The 18,447-nt window shown below is 42.8% G+C and overlaps 1 protein-coding gene across 2 annotated transcripts; it reads right to left on the bottom strand.

The window, feature by feature from the left end:
• On the bottom strand, positions 1 to 17,653 carry LOC117482076 (nuclear factor 7, brain-like). 2 transcript variants are annotated; one of them, XM_034130074.1, is made up of 2 exons: positions 17,186 to 17,653; positions 1 to 1,815 (listed from the first exon to the last, which is right to left on the bottom strand). In XM_034130074.1, the coding sequence occupies exon 2, from the start codon at positions 1,796 to 1,798 to the stop codon at positions 416 to 418; it is 1,383 nt and encodes a 460-aa protein (XP_033985965.1). In that variant the 5' UTR covers positions 1,799 to 1,815; positions 17,186 to 17,653; the 3' UTR covers positions 1 to 415. The 2 variants fall into 2 exon arrangements, with proteins under 2 accessions (XP_033985965.1, XP_033985966.1); XM_034130075.1 differs by lacking the exon at positions 1 to 1,815 and adding an exon at positions 14,970 to 16,295 and having other exon boundaries at positions 17,186 to 17,517.
• Between the last annotated feature and the right edge of the window lie 794 nt (positions 17,654 to 18,447).

The raw sequence follows: 18,447 nt of genomic DNA, 5'->3' as shown, positions 1-18,447 counted from the left end.
TTGGATTAAACATATTTTTTATTTATTTTCCCATCAAGCACAAATCACAAATGAACAAGTTATAACGACATAGTTTCAATAAAACAGAGAAGGTTAAACTATAACCTGACATAAAGATCTGAATCTGGGTGAGATCATTTCAAATGTAAAGAATATATATCTCTTATTTCCTCTAAAGGAAGCAGTTCAGCGTATTTGATGAACATGATGTTACTTGGATAAAAGTGTCTGCTAAATGCACGTGTTTCAATTTAATAGAGGTTGACACTATGATCAAAAAGCAGATTATCAAACTCAATAACAACAAGAATAAAAACATGTTTAGAATAAAGAGACAGCAGGAGGACAGGTTCAGAGGTCAGTGAATGATCCCTTTAAGAGATGATCATCACAGATATAATGATCCTGTGTATCTCTACCTGCTCTGATCCACTGTCACACACACCTTCAGTGGTAATATCTTCACTTCCTCCACAGTGTTAATGTATGGAAACATCTTCTCAGTGAAAGTGTGTGTGAAGGTGTGTATGTGTGTGTTAGTGTCAGGGTCAGAGAACGACAACTTTCCTCTGTTCCAGTCCAGATCCACTCTGAGCCTCTGGAGCTTCTTCTTCAGGCTGAGAGGAGTGTCTGGAGCTGATGGTGGCCGTGCTGTGTATTTACCTTTATAGAAACATATTCTCCATAATCCAGACTGTGTGTCTCCCTTCCTCTGGGCAGACTCTGCTGACACACCCAGTGCCCAGAGTGTACTGTCTGTAACCTGGACATCCCAGCTGTGAGTCCCTGAGTTAAAGCCCTCAGAGCCCAGAACAAAGCCGTATCTATCAAACCTCTCTGGATTATCAGGAAGTTTCTGTCTCCCTCCTTGTCTCACTCTGGTCAGATCTTCAGACAGGATGAGGAATGGATTAGCAGTGTTTGGGTCCAGGATGAGAGGAGAGTAGGACACCATGTCCTTCATCTTGCTCCAGATGTTGAAGCTGAGGTTGCCCAGGTGTTTGGCCTGGTCTATCAGAGCTCCTGAGGGCAGCTGTGGATCCTCCAGCAGGGGGCGCTGCAGCCTCTCCACTGCAGCCTTGTAGTTGTGCAGGAAGGAGACGTCTTCATCTCTCAGCTCCTCCTCTGTGGCTCTGACTGTGTTGGAAAGAGCTGCTATCTCTCTGCTCACAGCCTCCATCTTCTCCTCCATCATCTTCCTCTTCTGCTCCTCTTCCTCCCTCAGTGCAGCCATCCTGGCCTCCTCTTGCTCTTCTAGAAACTGGTGAAGCTTCTTAAACTGCTCCTTGATCTGCGTCTCTGTGTGTTGAGCCTGGACCTTCATGTGTCCTGCTGTTTGATCAAACTCCACTTTAACTTCTTCAAAGAGCTTCAGTTTCTCCTGAAAGGGCTGCAGAGACTTCTGGAGCTCCTCTCTGAGATCCTGAGCAGCTTCATCGATGGGTCTGAATCTGTGGTTGGTGTGTGTTTTTGAATCTCTGCAGATGAGACACACTGGCTGCTGATGGTCCAGACAGAAGAGTCTGAGTTTCTCAGAGTGCAGACTGCAGAGAGCCTCTGGAGGTCTCTGATCTCTCTCCTGTAAGAAGGTCTCACACAGGTTCTTTAAAGCAAAGTTATAAGGTGGATCTTTTGAGATTCTTCTCTTACAAAATGGACACTCCTTCACTTCTTTCCCATCCCAGCAGGTCTGCAGACAGGCTTTACAGAAGCTGTGGCCGCAGGACAGAATGACAGGATCTCTACAGACTTCCTGACAGACCGGACAGCAGAGATCTTGCTCTAACTTGGACGCCATGTTGTCTCTGAGTGAAGCTGAAACACAGCAGACAGGAAGTACAGTCAGTCATGGCTCCCCTCCCCCTCCTCTACACTGTAAAAACTGTTCCGATGGTGAAGTCAACAAAACTCAATTTTTTTATGTAATTTACTTGCCCTAAATTAGTTTTTTTTCAATGTGCGTTTAAATAAGTAACACGTAAGCAACAATGAGAACATGTTTTAAGAACTCATTAATTTGTAAATTAATATCACATTTTCTGAACTTTCTTTAAAAAGACGTTTTGGAAAACGTAATAAAAATGCTTTTTTCAACGCCACGGTCATGCCATGCCCTCAAACGAGAATAATAATTTTGAATAATAATCAAAAAAGTGTGAGACTTCCTGTTCCTCTTTGCAGCGGATCCTCCTCAAACCATCGTAAAACAAGTAAGCATGCCACCTGAGTTATTAATTACTGCTTTTTAACTAGAAAGTGTTATTTACTTTTCTTGTATTCACTGTTTTGAACGAAACATCGACATTTTAATGCATGCCAGCGCCATTACTGCTGTTAAAGTTAGACTCAGCCCTGTCGTGCTCATGTAGTCTATTTCTTCACGCAAAGTTGTTGGGCAAAGTTTGCATCAAGTGCTTACCGACGCAATTCTGTTAAAAGTGGTTAAGTTAAGAGTATGTATTAAGAATCAACTCCGCAAACTGTTCCCCTATGCCGCTCTAAGCGTTGGCCCGGGCACCGTGATGCGGCCGCGGGGCTCAGAGGCTCTCCTGCCGTGCATGTTGTGCGGTAAAATACCTCCGTTAAAACTATTCCCTACTACTTTATAACCCAACGGTTATGTAAGAGTAAGTTACTAATGCGCCTATTTGATATTAATTCCTCTGTATGTATTTCGCCGTTTGTTTTACTGTGAGCAATGAATTATCTTTCAACAATCTTAGTGTACCCAATTTAAACTCATAGTCTGCAGTTACAGCATCGAGTTCTTATTATACAAAATTAAGTGCAAACTATATTTGTCATGCTTTTGCAACGCTATCCATGTTGGAATCTGCAGGAGAGTTAACGTTAGCTCTCAGTAGAAAGTGACGGAGGTGATTTCAGTTAAGGTGCATTCAGGCGCAATTCAGTAAAAGTGTGTATTGGGCGAGGAGGCATGTATAACGTCAGCAAGATGTGTTCAATGTAGTACAGTAAAATGCAGTCTTTAGCGAGAAATATCAATAAATACAGTTTTATTAAGGAGATGTTTTACTACAACATAAAGTAGATATTAGACAGTATGCAAACGAGACACTAATGCATTTATTGCCATCACCATGCTTTTTCAAGACTCTTTTAAATTCTATCATTTTATAAGGACTTTGCAGATGTCTGTCAAGTCGCTGCAAATTACGGTAACTCCTTCTGACGTCATAGCTACCCACGTATAATATATAAACAAAGTCTTGGCTTTCAGAATATGAAACTTTTATTTCCAAAATCACACGATAAATACATTTGTGAAGCTTGTAAAGGGAAGATGACAGGCACCTCACTCGCAATCTGCTCCTCCGCAGCGCCGCACCCCTCCCTCCGGCTGAAATTATGAATGTACAGTAAGGCATAGTAATCATAGATAACACGGCAGGGTCCGTTACAGTTTGTTTTCATCTGATTTCAAATAAACAAAGTCTTGGCTTTCAGAATATTAAACTTGTTTCGGCAAATTTAGATGATAAATACAACTATGAAGCTTGTAACGGCATAATTACTTAAGAGGAGAACGGAGTAATTTAACGTTACAGCAGGCATAACAACAGCCGGTGTTTATTTTATTATTATATATAGTCGTTATTCATTTGTTTTAAAGCTCAATAAGGAAGATTTAAACTTTCACACACGTTGACCGGCGAAAAACTCTGCCCGGTTCCCTCGGCCCCCACCACGTTGAATAAACAGAAGGCTGCTTTTGTGGAGGAAGTTACAGCGCTACGTACAGGCTCGGCATATGCAGCTTTTTCCAGCGGTATCCATAAATCTCTTAATTTTGACCTCAAAGTGCACCAGATTGATGCATTTAACTTCAATATATAGAAAAACGTCTTCTGTTGTAACAACAATAACATTATAAATAGTAACATAGCTGAACATGGTAACATTTAGCTTTCAGTGTTACTGACCTGAGATGTTTTTATTACATGAATTAAGGTGACTGAGGCTTTTTAACATAGACTTTTCAGTGTCCCACATACCCACATACCGTTCACCATCCCCCACCCCCCTACTGTATGTTGATTTTTGACTGTTTGCCTACATGTAAATGGGTGGCATTTAGTACCTACCCCCCTCTGAGTGAATACCTGTTGTACCTGTCCGGGGCTAAGCCCATAGGACGATGCTCTGATGTCATCACCCTCGCACATTTGTCATATGTTTACAAAAAACGATGTTAACACTTTCTCGTTCTTAATATATGCTATATTTAGGGTCGATATGTGTTGAATTTACTTTAAAATAGCAGATCACTGTGACCGGATATAGTTTTTTCGGCTTAGTGAACGTGTGTCTCTTCCTCTGCGGCTCCTCCGTGCAGAGAGTTTGCAGCGGTGCGTGTCAGCAACGTGCAGTCAGGGGAGGCACGGATTGGCCGTTGGGAGAGTCGGGACTTATCCCTGGCCAGCTGTGAGTTCTGGAGAATCACAGAACGGCCGGACGCCAACGGCCCGGTTCGCTTACGGCCGACAACACCCCCCCCCCCCCGTCGCACCTTCTAACAGAGCCCCCCCGCATATCAAATCCCAATTTAACCCCTGGCCTCTGGAGCAGAAATGAAAGAGTTTTAAAAATGTTTACGTTTTGGTAAGTTTTTAGGGAAATGTTGTAATATTGCAACGTTGGCCTTAGGTGGGAGCAGAATTTCTGTATTCCTACTCACATTGTCTGAATAAATATATTGAATATAATAATTATAATATCTGCATTTTCTCTTGTGAAAAACTAAGTCTTAGTTTGGCCATAGTTATTTAATATATAAAGACTATATATTATTGAATTACAAGATTAGATATACTTTATTTGATCTAAAATATTGATGTGTTCAAATGCTCTTCTAAACAAAACTGAAAGTTCATGAAAGTTCTCTTCCTGTTTTTGTGAAGGAAGCGCCATCTCCTGGTTAAATCCTGAAATTGAAAATCTGGCAACGCCCTCTTGGAAAATAGTGGGAGGGCTTAACATTCCCAGATACTGGTCTTTGGCAGGTCTTAGGCAGGTAACTGGCAGGTAGTAGGCAGGAAGCAGTAAGCTGGAGTCTGAAATAAGATGTTCCATCTGTATGTTTCGGGGTCCGTCGCTTACCAATGACGTCACGCATTGTGATTGGCTGTACGGTAATCGCACGCTGATTGGTGTAACTAGGGGCGCTTTATAACAATTCAAAGTGCTTTACAGAATCATTAACACTTAATAATAAGACAACAGAGAGGAACACAATAAATAAACATAATGGAACAACAGATCCATTCAAACAATGCATAAAAGAGATGCAGAATAGTTTAAAAACAACATTGTAAATACGGTAGGTGCTAAAACAAGTTAAAAGGCTTCTGTGTAAGCAGCTGTAAGACGAACATGACTTGTACAATGTTAATAAATGTATCAGCAAAGCACAAATAATGCTTATAGACAATAAATAATACCATTTGTTTATTCTTCTCATTGATATTTTTGTGATTATTATTATGTTTTCTTATTGCATTCATCAACCAAATACATATAGTATTTCTACTGCATTACAGTAAATATTGATTAAATCCTCATAATGGATGACATTGATATTGTATTCATTTTTTTTTTAAATAATGGTATCATGTTATGATATTTCAAAAACACAAATAACACAATCAGACACATTACGCATCATTTCTATATTCTCCCAATCGATATTATAAATGTCTATATAAAGGCAATGTTGTTAAACTTGTTTTTGAACACTTGTGCTTTTATTTTGAAAGTAATGTCGCTTGTGTCCTGCTTGTATTTTTTGAAAATATTCTCGAGCTTGATTCCACAGCTGGATTGTGTGGCCCAACCTTTATACAGTCTATGGGCCCTGTCACTACCCGATCTGCCGCCCTGCCCTATCTGCAGTGCGCATGTGCGAGATGGTCCGCCGTATTGCACAACTCCGTACGGCAACCCAACTAGGACACTTGACACAGTGGCATTTGGCAAAGCACACAAAGAAAACTCCGAAAACCGAGAGAGATGAGTTATTGTTATTACAACGTGACTTCACTATTATTTAACAACTCTTTTTATTGGGTTCTTTTATTTGGGGTTAAGTACATTGTCAGAATAAGTGAGAAATGGATGTAACTTCTGTTAGACAGCTATATGCTAGACATGTTTGCATACATTCACAGTAAATATTTATTCAGTATGATAGCTGTCTAACAGAAGTTAAATCCATTTCTCACTTATTCTGACAATGTACTTAAACCCAAATAAAAGAACCCAATAAAAAGAGTTGTTAAATAATAGTGAAGTCACGTTGTAATAACAATAACTCATCTCTCTCGGTTCTTTTTCTGCTTTGCCAAAAGCCACTGTGTCAAGTGTCCTAGTAGAGTTGCCGTATGTAGTTGTCAAATATGGCGGACCATCTCGCACATGCGCACTGCAGATAGGCCAGGGCTGCAGATCGGGTAGTGACAGGCCCAACCACACTCTCAAGTTCCCCTTCAAGTAATATGTCCATGGGAGGAGGAGGAGGAGGAGGAGGAGGAGGAATCATGTTATGCAGACATATCGGACTTATCTTATGGATTGCTGTACATTAGACTTGTGTTGTGTAGTTTATACTTTATTCCAACTTTCAATATTTTAATACCTGAACACACTGCTGCTGTTAAATAATTTCCCAATTTGGGATTGATAAAGTGTCTGTCTGTCTATTTATTTATTTTATAGATGAAAAAAACACATCTATGTATTTTCAAGCTAAAGGTGATACACAATATAAACTGTATACTGTTATTTTTTCAAAGACATGTTACATTTCAAAAGCATATATTGCTATGTTTAGGACAAACAATTAAAGGTAGGGTAGGTAAGTTTGAGAAACCGGCTCGAGATACACTTTTTGTTATATTCCATGGAATGCTCTTAACATCCCGATAGCAATGAATATCTGAAGTGCTTTGACAAAAAATCCATAAAAAAATGTCATCTGTGGAAGCCGTAGCGCTAGCCGGCCCGGCTAAAATGATTGGAGGGCCTACCTGCGTGTCAGCCTTCCATCTGTGCACAAACTTATCTTGTGCCCTCATTGGTCATGTGCGCGTTCGTGTGTGTTGGAGGAGGGGCTCTATAAGGAAGTGGCAGATTTTCTCCGGTTGTGTATTTTCAAATTCTAGCGATCTCGAGCCGGTTTCTCAAACTTACCTACCCTACCTTTAAAGACTGCTTTAATTTAAAGGGCCCATGTCATGCTTTTCCGGTTATTACCCGTCCCCTTGTGTGTTATGAAGGTTTTTATGCATGTAAACGGTGTGCAGAGTCACAAACCCTCAAAGTACACCCTGTAGCGAGTAAAACTCTAACACAGAAAATACCTCCCCAAAACGCCTCGTTGGAGATACGTCATTGTCCATTTGATTCTTCCATTTCGTTCCGGGTACGGCATGATGTCAAGCCGTACCCGGAACGAAATGGACCAATCCGTGGAGCCGTTACGTTACGTCCGCGGAGCCGTTACGTTAAGCCCCCGCTGATTGGTCCAAATTGACCAATCCACGGACTTCCTCACACACACATCTGTGTGCAGGGAGCAGGCAGCTCAGCTGATTTCTCCTCCCTGGCTGCAGGCTGATAACAGACAGTTGGGATCGCGGCGAAATTCTCTCTGCAGACCCATTCTCACAGCGTTTATCAACCTTTTTCTTACTCAATATCAAGCCACACTTATTGTTTTTACTTCGGCTGTGACTTTGTGTGTGCTCAGGATGAGTTTGGCTCTGTTTGGCTGTGTATCGCTAACAAGGAAACAACACCTCCACGGAGCTCAGCGCGATTCACAACGTCCCGACCAATCAGAGCACACTGTGCTCACAGGGAGGGTGGGGGCTGGAGCTTTTGGAGCTACAACGAGCCGTTAAAGGCAGAGAGTGAAATTCAGTGAATACAAGTAGTTTACAGAGATGCTGTATGAGAAACCAATGTGAGTTTGGAAAATTGCACAATATAAATCTATTCTAGTAGACCTCAACACAGGGCTCGAGCTTAAGGACCTCCCGTCGTCCCGGGGCCGAAAAAAATCGGGTCGGGGAGGATACAAATGAATTTTGGGACGAATTTGGGACGAGAGTTAAAATAAAAATACCCTGCTAACTCTACTACGAACGGCGATGAAAATGAAACTGACTGCACGTTTTGTGTAGTACACAGTTATTAAACCTCCTTGTCAACATAAACACACACAAAGCATTTAGCAACCCGCGAAACACACACACACACACACACACACACACACAGTACGTAGCTACAGCTGTCAGCCAGCCGCACAGCTGTGATGTAACTACCATTTTTTTTACCCCGGAGCGGTGCGGAGAAACAAAACGTAACTTATGAAGCAGCTTTTGACGGCGCGCTATGCATGGGGCACCCTAGAGGGGGTTTCCAGACATGTCATTGCAGCTGAGATGAGAACTCTCCATCGTATTTAGTCCTTAGCAATATGCTTCGCCTCTCCCCATGTAGGGATGGGTACCGAGCCCCGGCATTAAACGGGCCGCGGGCCGGAATTATTAAAGACAGTGGTACCAACAGTGGTCTTTTTATCGGTACTGGAGACATTTAAAACATATGTCATATGTATTATTGCTACATGAACATTATATTGCAGTTTTAGTTTCGCCAACTCCGTTTCTAATATGCAATAAGACTACAAAATGCGTCTATGATGTATTTTCGATCTTTCCAATCCAGACGAGAGAGCTCTCTCCTGTGTGCGAGGGGGCGGGGCAGTTTGTAAAGGTCTCCTGACTGTGTTACAGACTGTCATCCTGGTTAGTGGTTACTCTGGGTTCTGTCTTCTGTCTTCAGGACAGAGTGTTGGATTTTTTTGTTAATCGGATGGGACTTGATTGGATTCAATATTAGAGTAACTTTCTCGCTTGTGTGTTTTTTTTTAAATATATTTGGCCTTTGTTTATGTGTTTGACTGATTTACTCAAATAAAAAGGTTGATGAATTATCATCTAATGATTTGTATGATGTTTTATTTATGTTAAAGGTCACTTTGAATGATTTTAACTAATGATAATGTAGAAAAACAAATATTTTAAATTCGGGATGATCCACATTAATTTCGGGACGGCTTAGATTGTATTTCGGGACGGTTCCGGGAGGATGGTGAAAAAAGTTAGTCGAGAGCCCTGCCTCAACAATGGAATTATGATCAGTGGAAATGGCCATGACATGGTCCCTTTAACAAATTCTACAATATAAAAGTGGCAGATTTGCTTTATTAAACAGACCAGAGGCCTGTACTACGAAGCCGGATTTTCCTAACCTGGATATGTTTGAGTTAGCCGGTTGGCCCAATCCAAAACATACGCGCTGGCGCTAAACTGTACTACGACGCTGGTTATCAAGTGGATCGCTCAAGCCAGCCGTGTCCTATCTAGTTAGGTGCGCGTTCACATGAAAGGGGTGGTATTTGGAGCATTCGACCAATCTCAAACATGGACAAGCGTACTGACAGCGCAGCGTCATACTTCCTGAATGAAAAGTGAACTTTAATATTAGTCAAATATGAAGAAGTTAAACTTTAAACATCCATGACTTAAAGCTCCCATGTCATGCTTTTCCGGTTATTACCCGTCCCCTTGTGTGTTATGAAGGTTTTTATGCATGTAAACGGTGTGCAGAGTCAAAACCCTCAAAGTACACCCTGTAGCGAGTAAAACTCTAACACAGAAAATACCTCCCCAAAACGCCTCGTTGGAGATACGTCACTGCCCATTTGAGTCTTCCATTTAGTTCCGGGTACCGCCTGATGTCATGCGGTACCCGGAACGAAATGGACCAATCCCGAAGAGCTATGGCCACACCAGCAGCGGCGTGTTCCTCCTCCAGAGGTTCGAAGAACCGGCATTTCACAGACGAAAGCTTCCAAAACATTGCCCAGTTTGAGGCCGGATATGCACAGCTTGTTTGGACCGTTTGGAGCAGGGGAAGATCTGGGTATACAACCTGTAAGTTTGCATTGTTATTTGTGTATTTATCAAACAAGACTGTTTAAATGTGTAAACTGTGTTGGACTGCTAAGCCATTGACACAGTGCTAACTGTGCTAACTAAGTTGCTAGAGTTTCCATATATCAACTCTAATATCAGCAGATGGCCTTGCATACATGTATCTCATAGCAGGAGAATGTCTGCATTCACACACAAAATACCTATTGACAGTATACTGCGGGTGATTTGCCGGTCAGTCGCGAAACGTAATTACATTATAGCTGGCGTAGCGATCTAACACACGGAGCTTGAGCTAGTTTTGGTCAGAAAAACATTTTTGTGATGCTACGTTGCTAGCATTTAAATATATCAACTACAATGTCAGCAGATGGCCTTACATGTTTGTCATGGCAGGAGAATGTCTGCAGTCACACACACGGAATACTCATACAGTATACTCCGGTTTACCGTACATTGTGACCGTACATATACTGCATGTAGCTAACGAGGCTAGCTGTATGCTAGCGCAAAACAATGTATTCATGCAAGTTACATTGTATGGTAGCAGAATACCCGTATACGATTGCAATTATAAACACGTTATTGCTAGCCTAATATGAACCACTAGCTTTTGTTCATAGTAGTTTTATTACACTGCATTATAGTTGCCTTTCCTCCAAGCTAACGTTCATATCGTGTTAGCTACCAAGGTAAACAAAGCTAGGTTAGCATATTAGCAGGCAAGCTGTTCATTACACAACTACTACTAACGAATCTAAAACAACTAAGTTTCTCTAATATTTTGTGATTTGCATTTGATTTCGTCCAGCCAGATCCTGGCGGACAATCCATGACGGGGAAGGGATTCTACTACTACTGAGGCCTCGTGCTAAAAGGCACCGCACCGCACCGGCTGTGCGCAGGCAAGAGGAGGAGGAATGGATGATATACCGTGTATATATGTATATTTATGTTCATTTTGTACATTTCTAAAAATAAAGTTTAATGGAAATACTTAGTAGGCCTATCCTTTCTTCCCTGAATTCATATATAGCAAACCATGATTTGATTTCTCATCAAACAGTAGTAGTTTATAACGGGTAAAAATAACTTACTCTTTGTTATGAGAGTAGCTCGTAGGCCACAACGGAAAGACAAGGAGACATACACGAGTTTACAAAACCACGGCACATTTATTGTGGTAAATGCAAAGATAGGTGGTTGAGAGGATCGCAGAGTTAGTCTTCCTGCAGCCGCTTTGGAGAGAGACTGGGGCCGTAGTGTCCGGAGGTGTCCGTGATCGCGCTGATTACCCTCTTCAGCTCCACCCCATCGTAAGACAAAGGCCCTGGGGCCGTCACACTCTTCTATAACAACAGTTAAAAATATATATGTATATAAAATATACCGCTGTACCGACGCCATGATAAGACTGATGTTACGCTGAGAGCAGCCGGGAAAAGCACTGACATGGGCGCAGCCTCTCTGGTGGTTGACTAATCAGAACGAGTGGCCGAGCTGACCAATCGGAGCACACTAGGCTCACAGGGAGGGGGGGGCAAGAGCTCCAACGAGTCGTTTAGTGGAGAAAGTGAATACTGCTGAATACACATGCTTGACAGAGATGCTGTATGCGAAACCAATGTGAGTTTGGAAAATTGCACAGTATAAATCTATTTTAGTATACCTCAACAATGTAATTATGATCAGTGGAAATGGCCATGACATGGGCCCTTTAAACACTTTATCCAGGATAAAAGCCACATAGCTGCACCTGCAAGGTGAATACAGCTGGTAATAGAGAAAGTGTTTGAATGCGTACATTAACAGGTTTATGATATCACTGCCCCGTCCAAGACACGAGTGGATCTGACTTTAATTACATTTGACTCGAGTGTTTCGTCAACTTAATGTGTTGCTTAAAATAATACTTCTGCATACAGTATGTGACACTGTGAGTGTTGCACGGCCAGATACGGCTCAAGAAGCTGACTCAAATAAGGAAATATATGATACATTATGATGTGATATGATATGAATGATAATGGGACACATCGACGTCTGCACTCACAGTGCCGCGGACTGTACGTAATGTTACTCTGATCCGGTTACTTATGTCGTGGCAGATATTTAAGTAAGCTTTCTTAACGCTAATGTTATAATAGTCAGATTGCTCTGAAGATGGGAGGGGATATTCTATTAATTTTCACGTTCACATAGTCAGTTGATTTTTGCCGGCCGTCTTTCCTGCAACGGCAGTTTTTCTGTATTTCCTCTATCCTGTAATATGACTTGAACTCCGCACACGGAGCTCTGATTGGTCAGCAGGCGGTGCTTTCACTGAGTTGATCTCTGCAACCTAACCTGCTCCCGAGGAGGTTAGCCGCTCAGCATAAGTTACCATGGAGATCTAGCCCGCTAAAAAGAGAACCAGCGTCGTAGGACCGGAAAGCCCGAGTTTTCCCTGAAGTCAGCCGGCTAAGCGAAAATCCGGCTTCGTAGTATAGGCCCCAGGCCTCAGACCTAGGTTGCATACCAACACAATTAGGAACATGCTCACATCTTACTATGTTGGTCTGAAGAGCTGAAGCATTCATACACAATGGATACAAACTGTGTTGTCTCATTCTATATCCTGTGAGAAAATGATATACATTTAGCATTAAAAATGTGACATACTATTCCTGAGGAAGATCTGAATAATCAACAGATTTGAATGGAATCTCTAACATTTTCATGTAGAATAAAGACAAAAGAGTGACTATACAAATGAAATGTATTGAAATTTGAACCAGAAGAAGAAGTCTCAAAGAATGTTTTAAATAAAAGGACATAAAACAAAAAGGTGGATAATAATACAATCTATTAAATGTATATGTACATTTATTAAGCTTAGACAGGGCTGGGAGGGTTACTTTAAAATGTATTCTGTTACAAGTACTAGTTAAGATGAGATTTACTTTATTTATCCTAATTTTCGTCACAGCAGCATATAAACAAGGCATTGGACATAATGTGAAAATCAAAACAATTGTAAAAAATAAACTAACACATACATTAAATATAAATATCTCAAAATTGAACGAAACTAAAAAGTAAGATACATCTTGACAGTGAAAGATATATATCTGTCAAGTATACACTATGAAGGGACAAATTACTGCCAGCAACATTTAAAAGTAGGATATTATTTACATTAATTGTACAAGAAATAGCATGCTTAATTAAATATAAATGTACAGTGTGAAGACAATATATCTTCAGTGCGTGAACCTCAACCTTTATGATCAAACACCTTCTGTCCAAGTCCATCTCCAACGCTGTCATTTGACAAAAAGTCACTATTGCTCACGGTTGGGAGGGTTACTTTAAAGGTCTCCCATTATACTGTTTTTCATCAATATATTACAGGTCTCAGATATATACAGAACCTGTCTCTGATTGGCTGAAACACCAAACAGATCATTGCAGCATCCCATAATCCCCTCTGTTTCAGCCCTGTTTCCAAAGTGCTGATTCTCTGTCTGTTACTTTAGATGAAAATAAGGAGCCCCTCCCCACGCCCCTCTGAGAGAGATTTGGGCCTAGGCTCCACGAGGACGAAAACGGGTTGAATCCGCATATTTCTCATGCGTATAGCCCTTTAAGCTCGACGACGCCGTAACAGAAACGTAGAAACAGACCCCGCAAACGACAACGGGTCCAAAGGTGGATAGATCTGGGAACGGAGCGCTCTGGGGGGTCCAACGGGGCCGTGGGGTCGCCTATACAGTCATCCGTTTCATAGCCCCGCCTCTCCCCACCTCTGCTGCTCACCCCCGCAAAAGTACACTGCGCACTGAATTCAGATTATTTATCTTTATCTCGATATGAACATAAACGCGAGTGAAGTCTAATCTGACAGGACGGAGACACGCAGCTCCTCCGGCTGTGAAGCAGCGGGAGCAAAACACACACTTCAAGTCAGATCACCACCCTTAGCTATTTTAATTACCTCTCAAACTAAACTAGTTATAAATATGTTTATTTTTACTGTCGGGTTTACTTACTGGATCAGCTGCTGCATGAGGAAGCATGAAGATTTAAACTTTAACACACATTGACCGGCGAAAAACTCTGCGCGGTTCCCTCCGCCCCCACCGCGGAGAATAAACAGAAGTGCAGCCATGACAACTATTCTTCTTCGCTGCTTTTGTGGAGGAAGTTGCTGCTTTTGTGGAGGAAGTTACAGCGCCACGTACAGGTTCGGCATATGTACTGCAGCTTTTCCAGCGGTTGGATGTAAACGGAGCCGTCTCGTGGAGCTTGACACAATCCGGTGTATATTGCGTGTGGGCGGAAGGTTTTTTGCGGTTGCATTTGCGTTACTCCGATGCGTTTTGCCGTATGGGTTCCCGTGGAGCTGGGGCCTTGGTTACAAAGAACTCAATGGTGCTCTAGGGGGAGATTCAGGTGATAAGGTGGGGGGGGGGGGGGGGGGGGGGTTACCTTGGTTGCTGATTGGCTAATGGTTACACAGGACAACACATCGTTTAGTTAAAATGCATTTTATTTTGTATCTAATAAATGATTCGCTGCTCAAACTTGCAGTTGGATTAAACATATTTTTTATTTATTTTCCCATCAAGCACAAATCACAAATGAACAATTTATAACGACATAGTTTCAATAAAACAGAGAAGGTTAAACTATAACCTGACATAAAGATCTGAATCTGGGTGAGATCATTTCAAATGTAAAGAATATATATCTCTTATTTCCTCTAAAGGAAGCAGTTCAGCGTATTTGATGAACATGATGTTACTTGGATAAAAGTGTCTGCTAAGTGCACGTGTTTCAATTTAATAAAGGTTGACAGTATGATCAAAAAGCAGATTATCAAACTCAATAACAACAAGAATAAAAACATGTTTAGAATAATGAGACAGCAGGAGGACAGGTTCAGAGGTCAGTGAATGATCCCTTTAAGAGATGATCATCACAGATATAATGATCCTGTGTATCTCTACCTGCTCTGATTCACTGTCACACACACCTTCAGGGGTAATATCTTCACTTCCTCCCGAGTGCTGATGTATGGAAACATCTTCTCAGTGAAAGTGTGTGTGAAGGTGTGTATGTGTGTGTTAGTGTCAGGGTCAGAGAACGACAACTTTCCTCTGTTCCAGTCCAGATCCACTCTGAGCCTCTGGAGCTTCTTCTTCAGGCTGAAACGAGTGTCTGGACCTGATGGTGACCATGTTAAGTATTTACCTTTATAGAAACATATTCCCCATAATCCAGACTCTGTGCGTCCGTTCCTCTGGACAGACTCTGCTGACACACCCAGTGACCAGTGTGTACTGTCTGTAACCTGGACATCCCAGCTGTGAGTCCCTGAGTTAAAGCCCTCAGAGCCCAGGACTAAGGGGTAATGATCAAACCTCTCTGGATTATCAGGAAGTTCCTGTATCTCTCCTCCTCGTCTCACTCTGGTCAGATCTTCAGACAGCATGAGGTCTTGATTAGCAGTGTTTGGGTCCAGGATGAGAGGAGAGTAGGACACCATGTCCTTCATCTTGCTCCAGATGTTGAAGCTGAGGTTGCCCAGGTGTTTGGCCTGGTCTATCAGAGCTCCTGAGGGCAGCTGTGGATCCTCCAGCAGGGGGCGCTGCAGCCTCTCCACTGCAGCCTTGTAGTTGTGCAGGAAGGAGACGTCTTCATCTCTCAGCTCCTCCTCTGTGGCTCTGACTGTGTGTGAAAGAGCTGCTATCTCTCTGCTCACAGCCTCCATCTTCTCCTCCATCATCTTCCTCTTCTGCTCATCTTCCTCCCTCAGTGCAGCCATCCTGGCCTCCTCTTCCTCTTCTAGAAACTGGTGAAGCTTCTTAAACTGCTCCTTAATCTGCGTCTCTGTGCGTTGAGCCTGGACCTTCATGTGTCCTGCTGTTTGATCAAACTTCACTTTAACTTCTTCAAAGAGCTTCAGTTTCTCCTGAAAGGGCTGCAGAGACTTCTGGAGCTCCTCTCTGAGATCCTGAGCAGCTTCAGCCTCTGGAGGTCTCTGATCTCTCTCCTGTAAGAAGGTCTCACACAGGTTCTTTAAAGCAAAGTTATAAGGTGGATCTTTTGAGATTCTTCTCTTACAAAATGGACACTCCTTTACTTCTTTCCCATCCCACCAGGTCTGCAGACAGGCTTTACAGAAGCTGTGGCAGCACGACAGAATGACAGGATCTCTACAGACTTCCTGACAGACCGGACAGCAGAGCTCTTGCTCTAACTTGGACGCCATGTTGTCTCTGAGTGAATCTGAAACACAGCAGACAGGAAGTACAGTCAGTCATGGCTCCCCTCCCCCTCCTCTACCGACTTCACTGAAATTCTCTTTTGGCGCATTTCCATTGCAGCGCGTAGCTCGCTTTAAGCGTGCCGTGTCGTGCCGTCCCCTTTTTTGGTTGTGCTTCCACTAGGCCTCGTTCCGGCGCGGCACGGCGCGGGACCACTTTTTCCCCTCTTTTCTGGCCCTAGAAAATTGTGGTTCTATCGGGGCCAACAAACAGGGCTGAGTATGCTAAACTAGAGAGAGGAGCGCTGGCAAGAGGGCTAGAACTACAACAAGATGGACATATTTGACCGTGATTTAATTGTAATACACGTTTCAAAATGATGCCGAAGTAACAACATACTGATACCGGTTAGTAAAAACCATGAATTAATGCTTTGTCAAGTCTGCAGACAGACGGCAGGCGAAAAACCTTTTAAAATTCGTGTTTTTCTAGATGGAGATTGGCTAAGCTAACGCAGTATATGCCCCGACCGTCCACACTCACAACAACGGCCTATACAGACATAAATACAGCAGCGACTGTATTCACCATGACACAGGCAGTCTGTGGTGTGTACTTGTTTAACTTTTGTCGAGTTTCTGAACATATATAAGGAGCTGTGAGCTCTGAGTGCTCACAGCTAACGGCTGTGTTGTGTTTCTGGATTTCTCATTGAAGATGACGTCACGGCTCCGCCTACACTGCGTTACTATAGTAACTACCCCAGTTCCTAAACTGTAATGGAAGCGCAGCATGAAGTGAGTCGGCCCTGTTAAGGCCCAACGCGGCCAAGCCGTACCGAGCCGTACCGAGTGTGGCCGAGGCCGACCGTGTAGTGGAAATGCGCCATTTGAGTGATGTTTGGAGACTCACCTTCAGGGGGGGAGGGTCCGCAGGTTGAAGCAGCAGGGTTGTAGTTTCCACTTTTCTCTCCTGTAGCTGAACTCAGAGGAAGTTGTTAGTTTGGTCTGAAGGTGAATGTGATCGTCTGTTTTTCAGTCCGTCTCTCTCTCTGCAGTGAGGGAGAATAACAAACTGTTTCCTGGTTTATCTCAGGTGAGTCAGGTGAGGGAGGAGGTCTGTCACGCCTCCTCTGCTGAACTCTGTTCGCTCTCATGTAACTCAGGGAGTGTCTCAGTCTAAAGTGCGGATTTATTGCTGGAATAAAGGTTATAGTGGGTGAGTCTCCCCGTTACCTCCAGAAGGAAGCCATGCACGCCACGCATGCCATGCACGCAATGCAGCGCAGAAGGAAACAAACAATTTAATAAATCTAGACCGCAACAGAATTAAACAAGTGACTGCCTGTTTTTCCTGGCCAAGGACAGGTTCCTTGAACACAACACGAGCGTAACGTGTCATTTTACATGATGCCGTTTAAAAAAGATGATAATAAAGGGCGGTGCCGGTGTCAGTACCATGGGTGTTTCTCAATCACGAGTACGCTTGCTTGGTAGCACATGTCTGCCGAGCATCTTGCTTCAGAAGCGAGGCAAGAATACTTCCTGGCATTTGGAAAACGAAGAGTGGAACAGGCTAGCAAGTGTGCAGGTGTGCGTCATATGAGAGGCCCCGCCTTACATTTTCCGCCACAGATTTGGGGAAATTGGTCCGTGCGCAAAAGCATTGTGGGGATTTTAAGGACGCGAAGTCTACCCATGTGCAGCCTCGAAATTTCCCCCAAACCAAGGACGCGGCCTCGGTGGAATTCCAAGTATGCTGGACATTGGAACGGTCCTGCTGTGCCACTTGATGACGTAGCATCCTTGAAATATTGGCTTGGAAGCCAATATCCTCGCAACTGAGAAACGGCCCCTCTATGTGTTCGCCCTACCATATGTGTTCGGGGTCCGTCGCTTACCAATGACGTCACGCATTGTGATTGGCTGTACGGTAATCGCACGCTGATTGGTGTAACTAGGGGCGCTCTATAACAATTCAAAGTGCTTTACATAATCATTAACACTTAATAATAAGACAGCAGAGAGGAACACAATAAATAAACATAATGGAATAACAGATCCATTCAAACCATGCATACAAGAGATGCAGAATAGTTTAAAAACAACATTGTAAATACGGTAGGTGCTAAAACAAGTTAAAAGGCTTCTGGGTAAGCAGCTGTAAGACGAACA

This window comes from Trematomus bernacchii, unplaced genomic scaffold, assembly GCF_902827165.1.
Source record: "Trematomus bernacchii unplaced genomic scaffold, fTreBer1.1, whole genome shotgun sequence".
In the NCBI taxonomy this organism is placed as follows: domain Eukaryota; kingdom Metazoa; phylum Chordata; class Actinopteri; order Perciformes; family Nototheniidae; genus Trematomus; species Trematomus bernacchii.
Note: the sequence above shows the minus strand (reverse complement) of the source record. Positions and strands in the feature narration are given on the sequence as shown.

Bases quoted from the DNA above. Each gene is read 5' to 3' on its own strand.
- LOC117482076 (XM_034130074.1), bottom strand. From the start codon at position 1,798: ATGGCGTCCAAGTTAGAGCAAGATCTCTGCTGTCCGGTCTGTCAGGAA.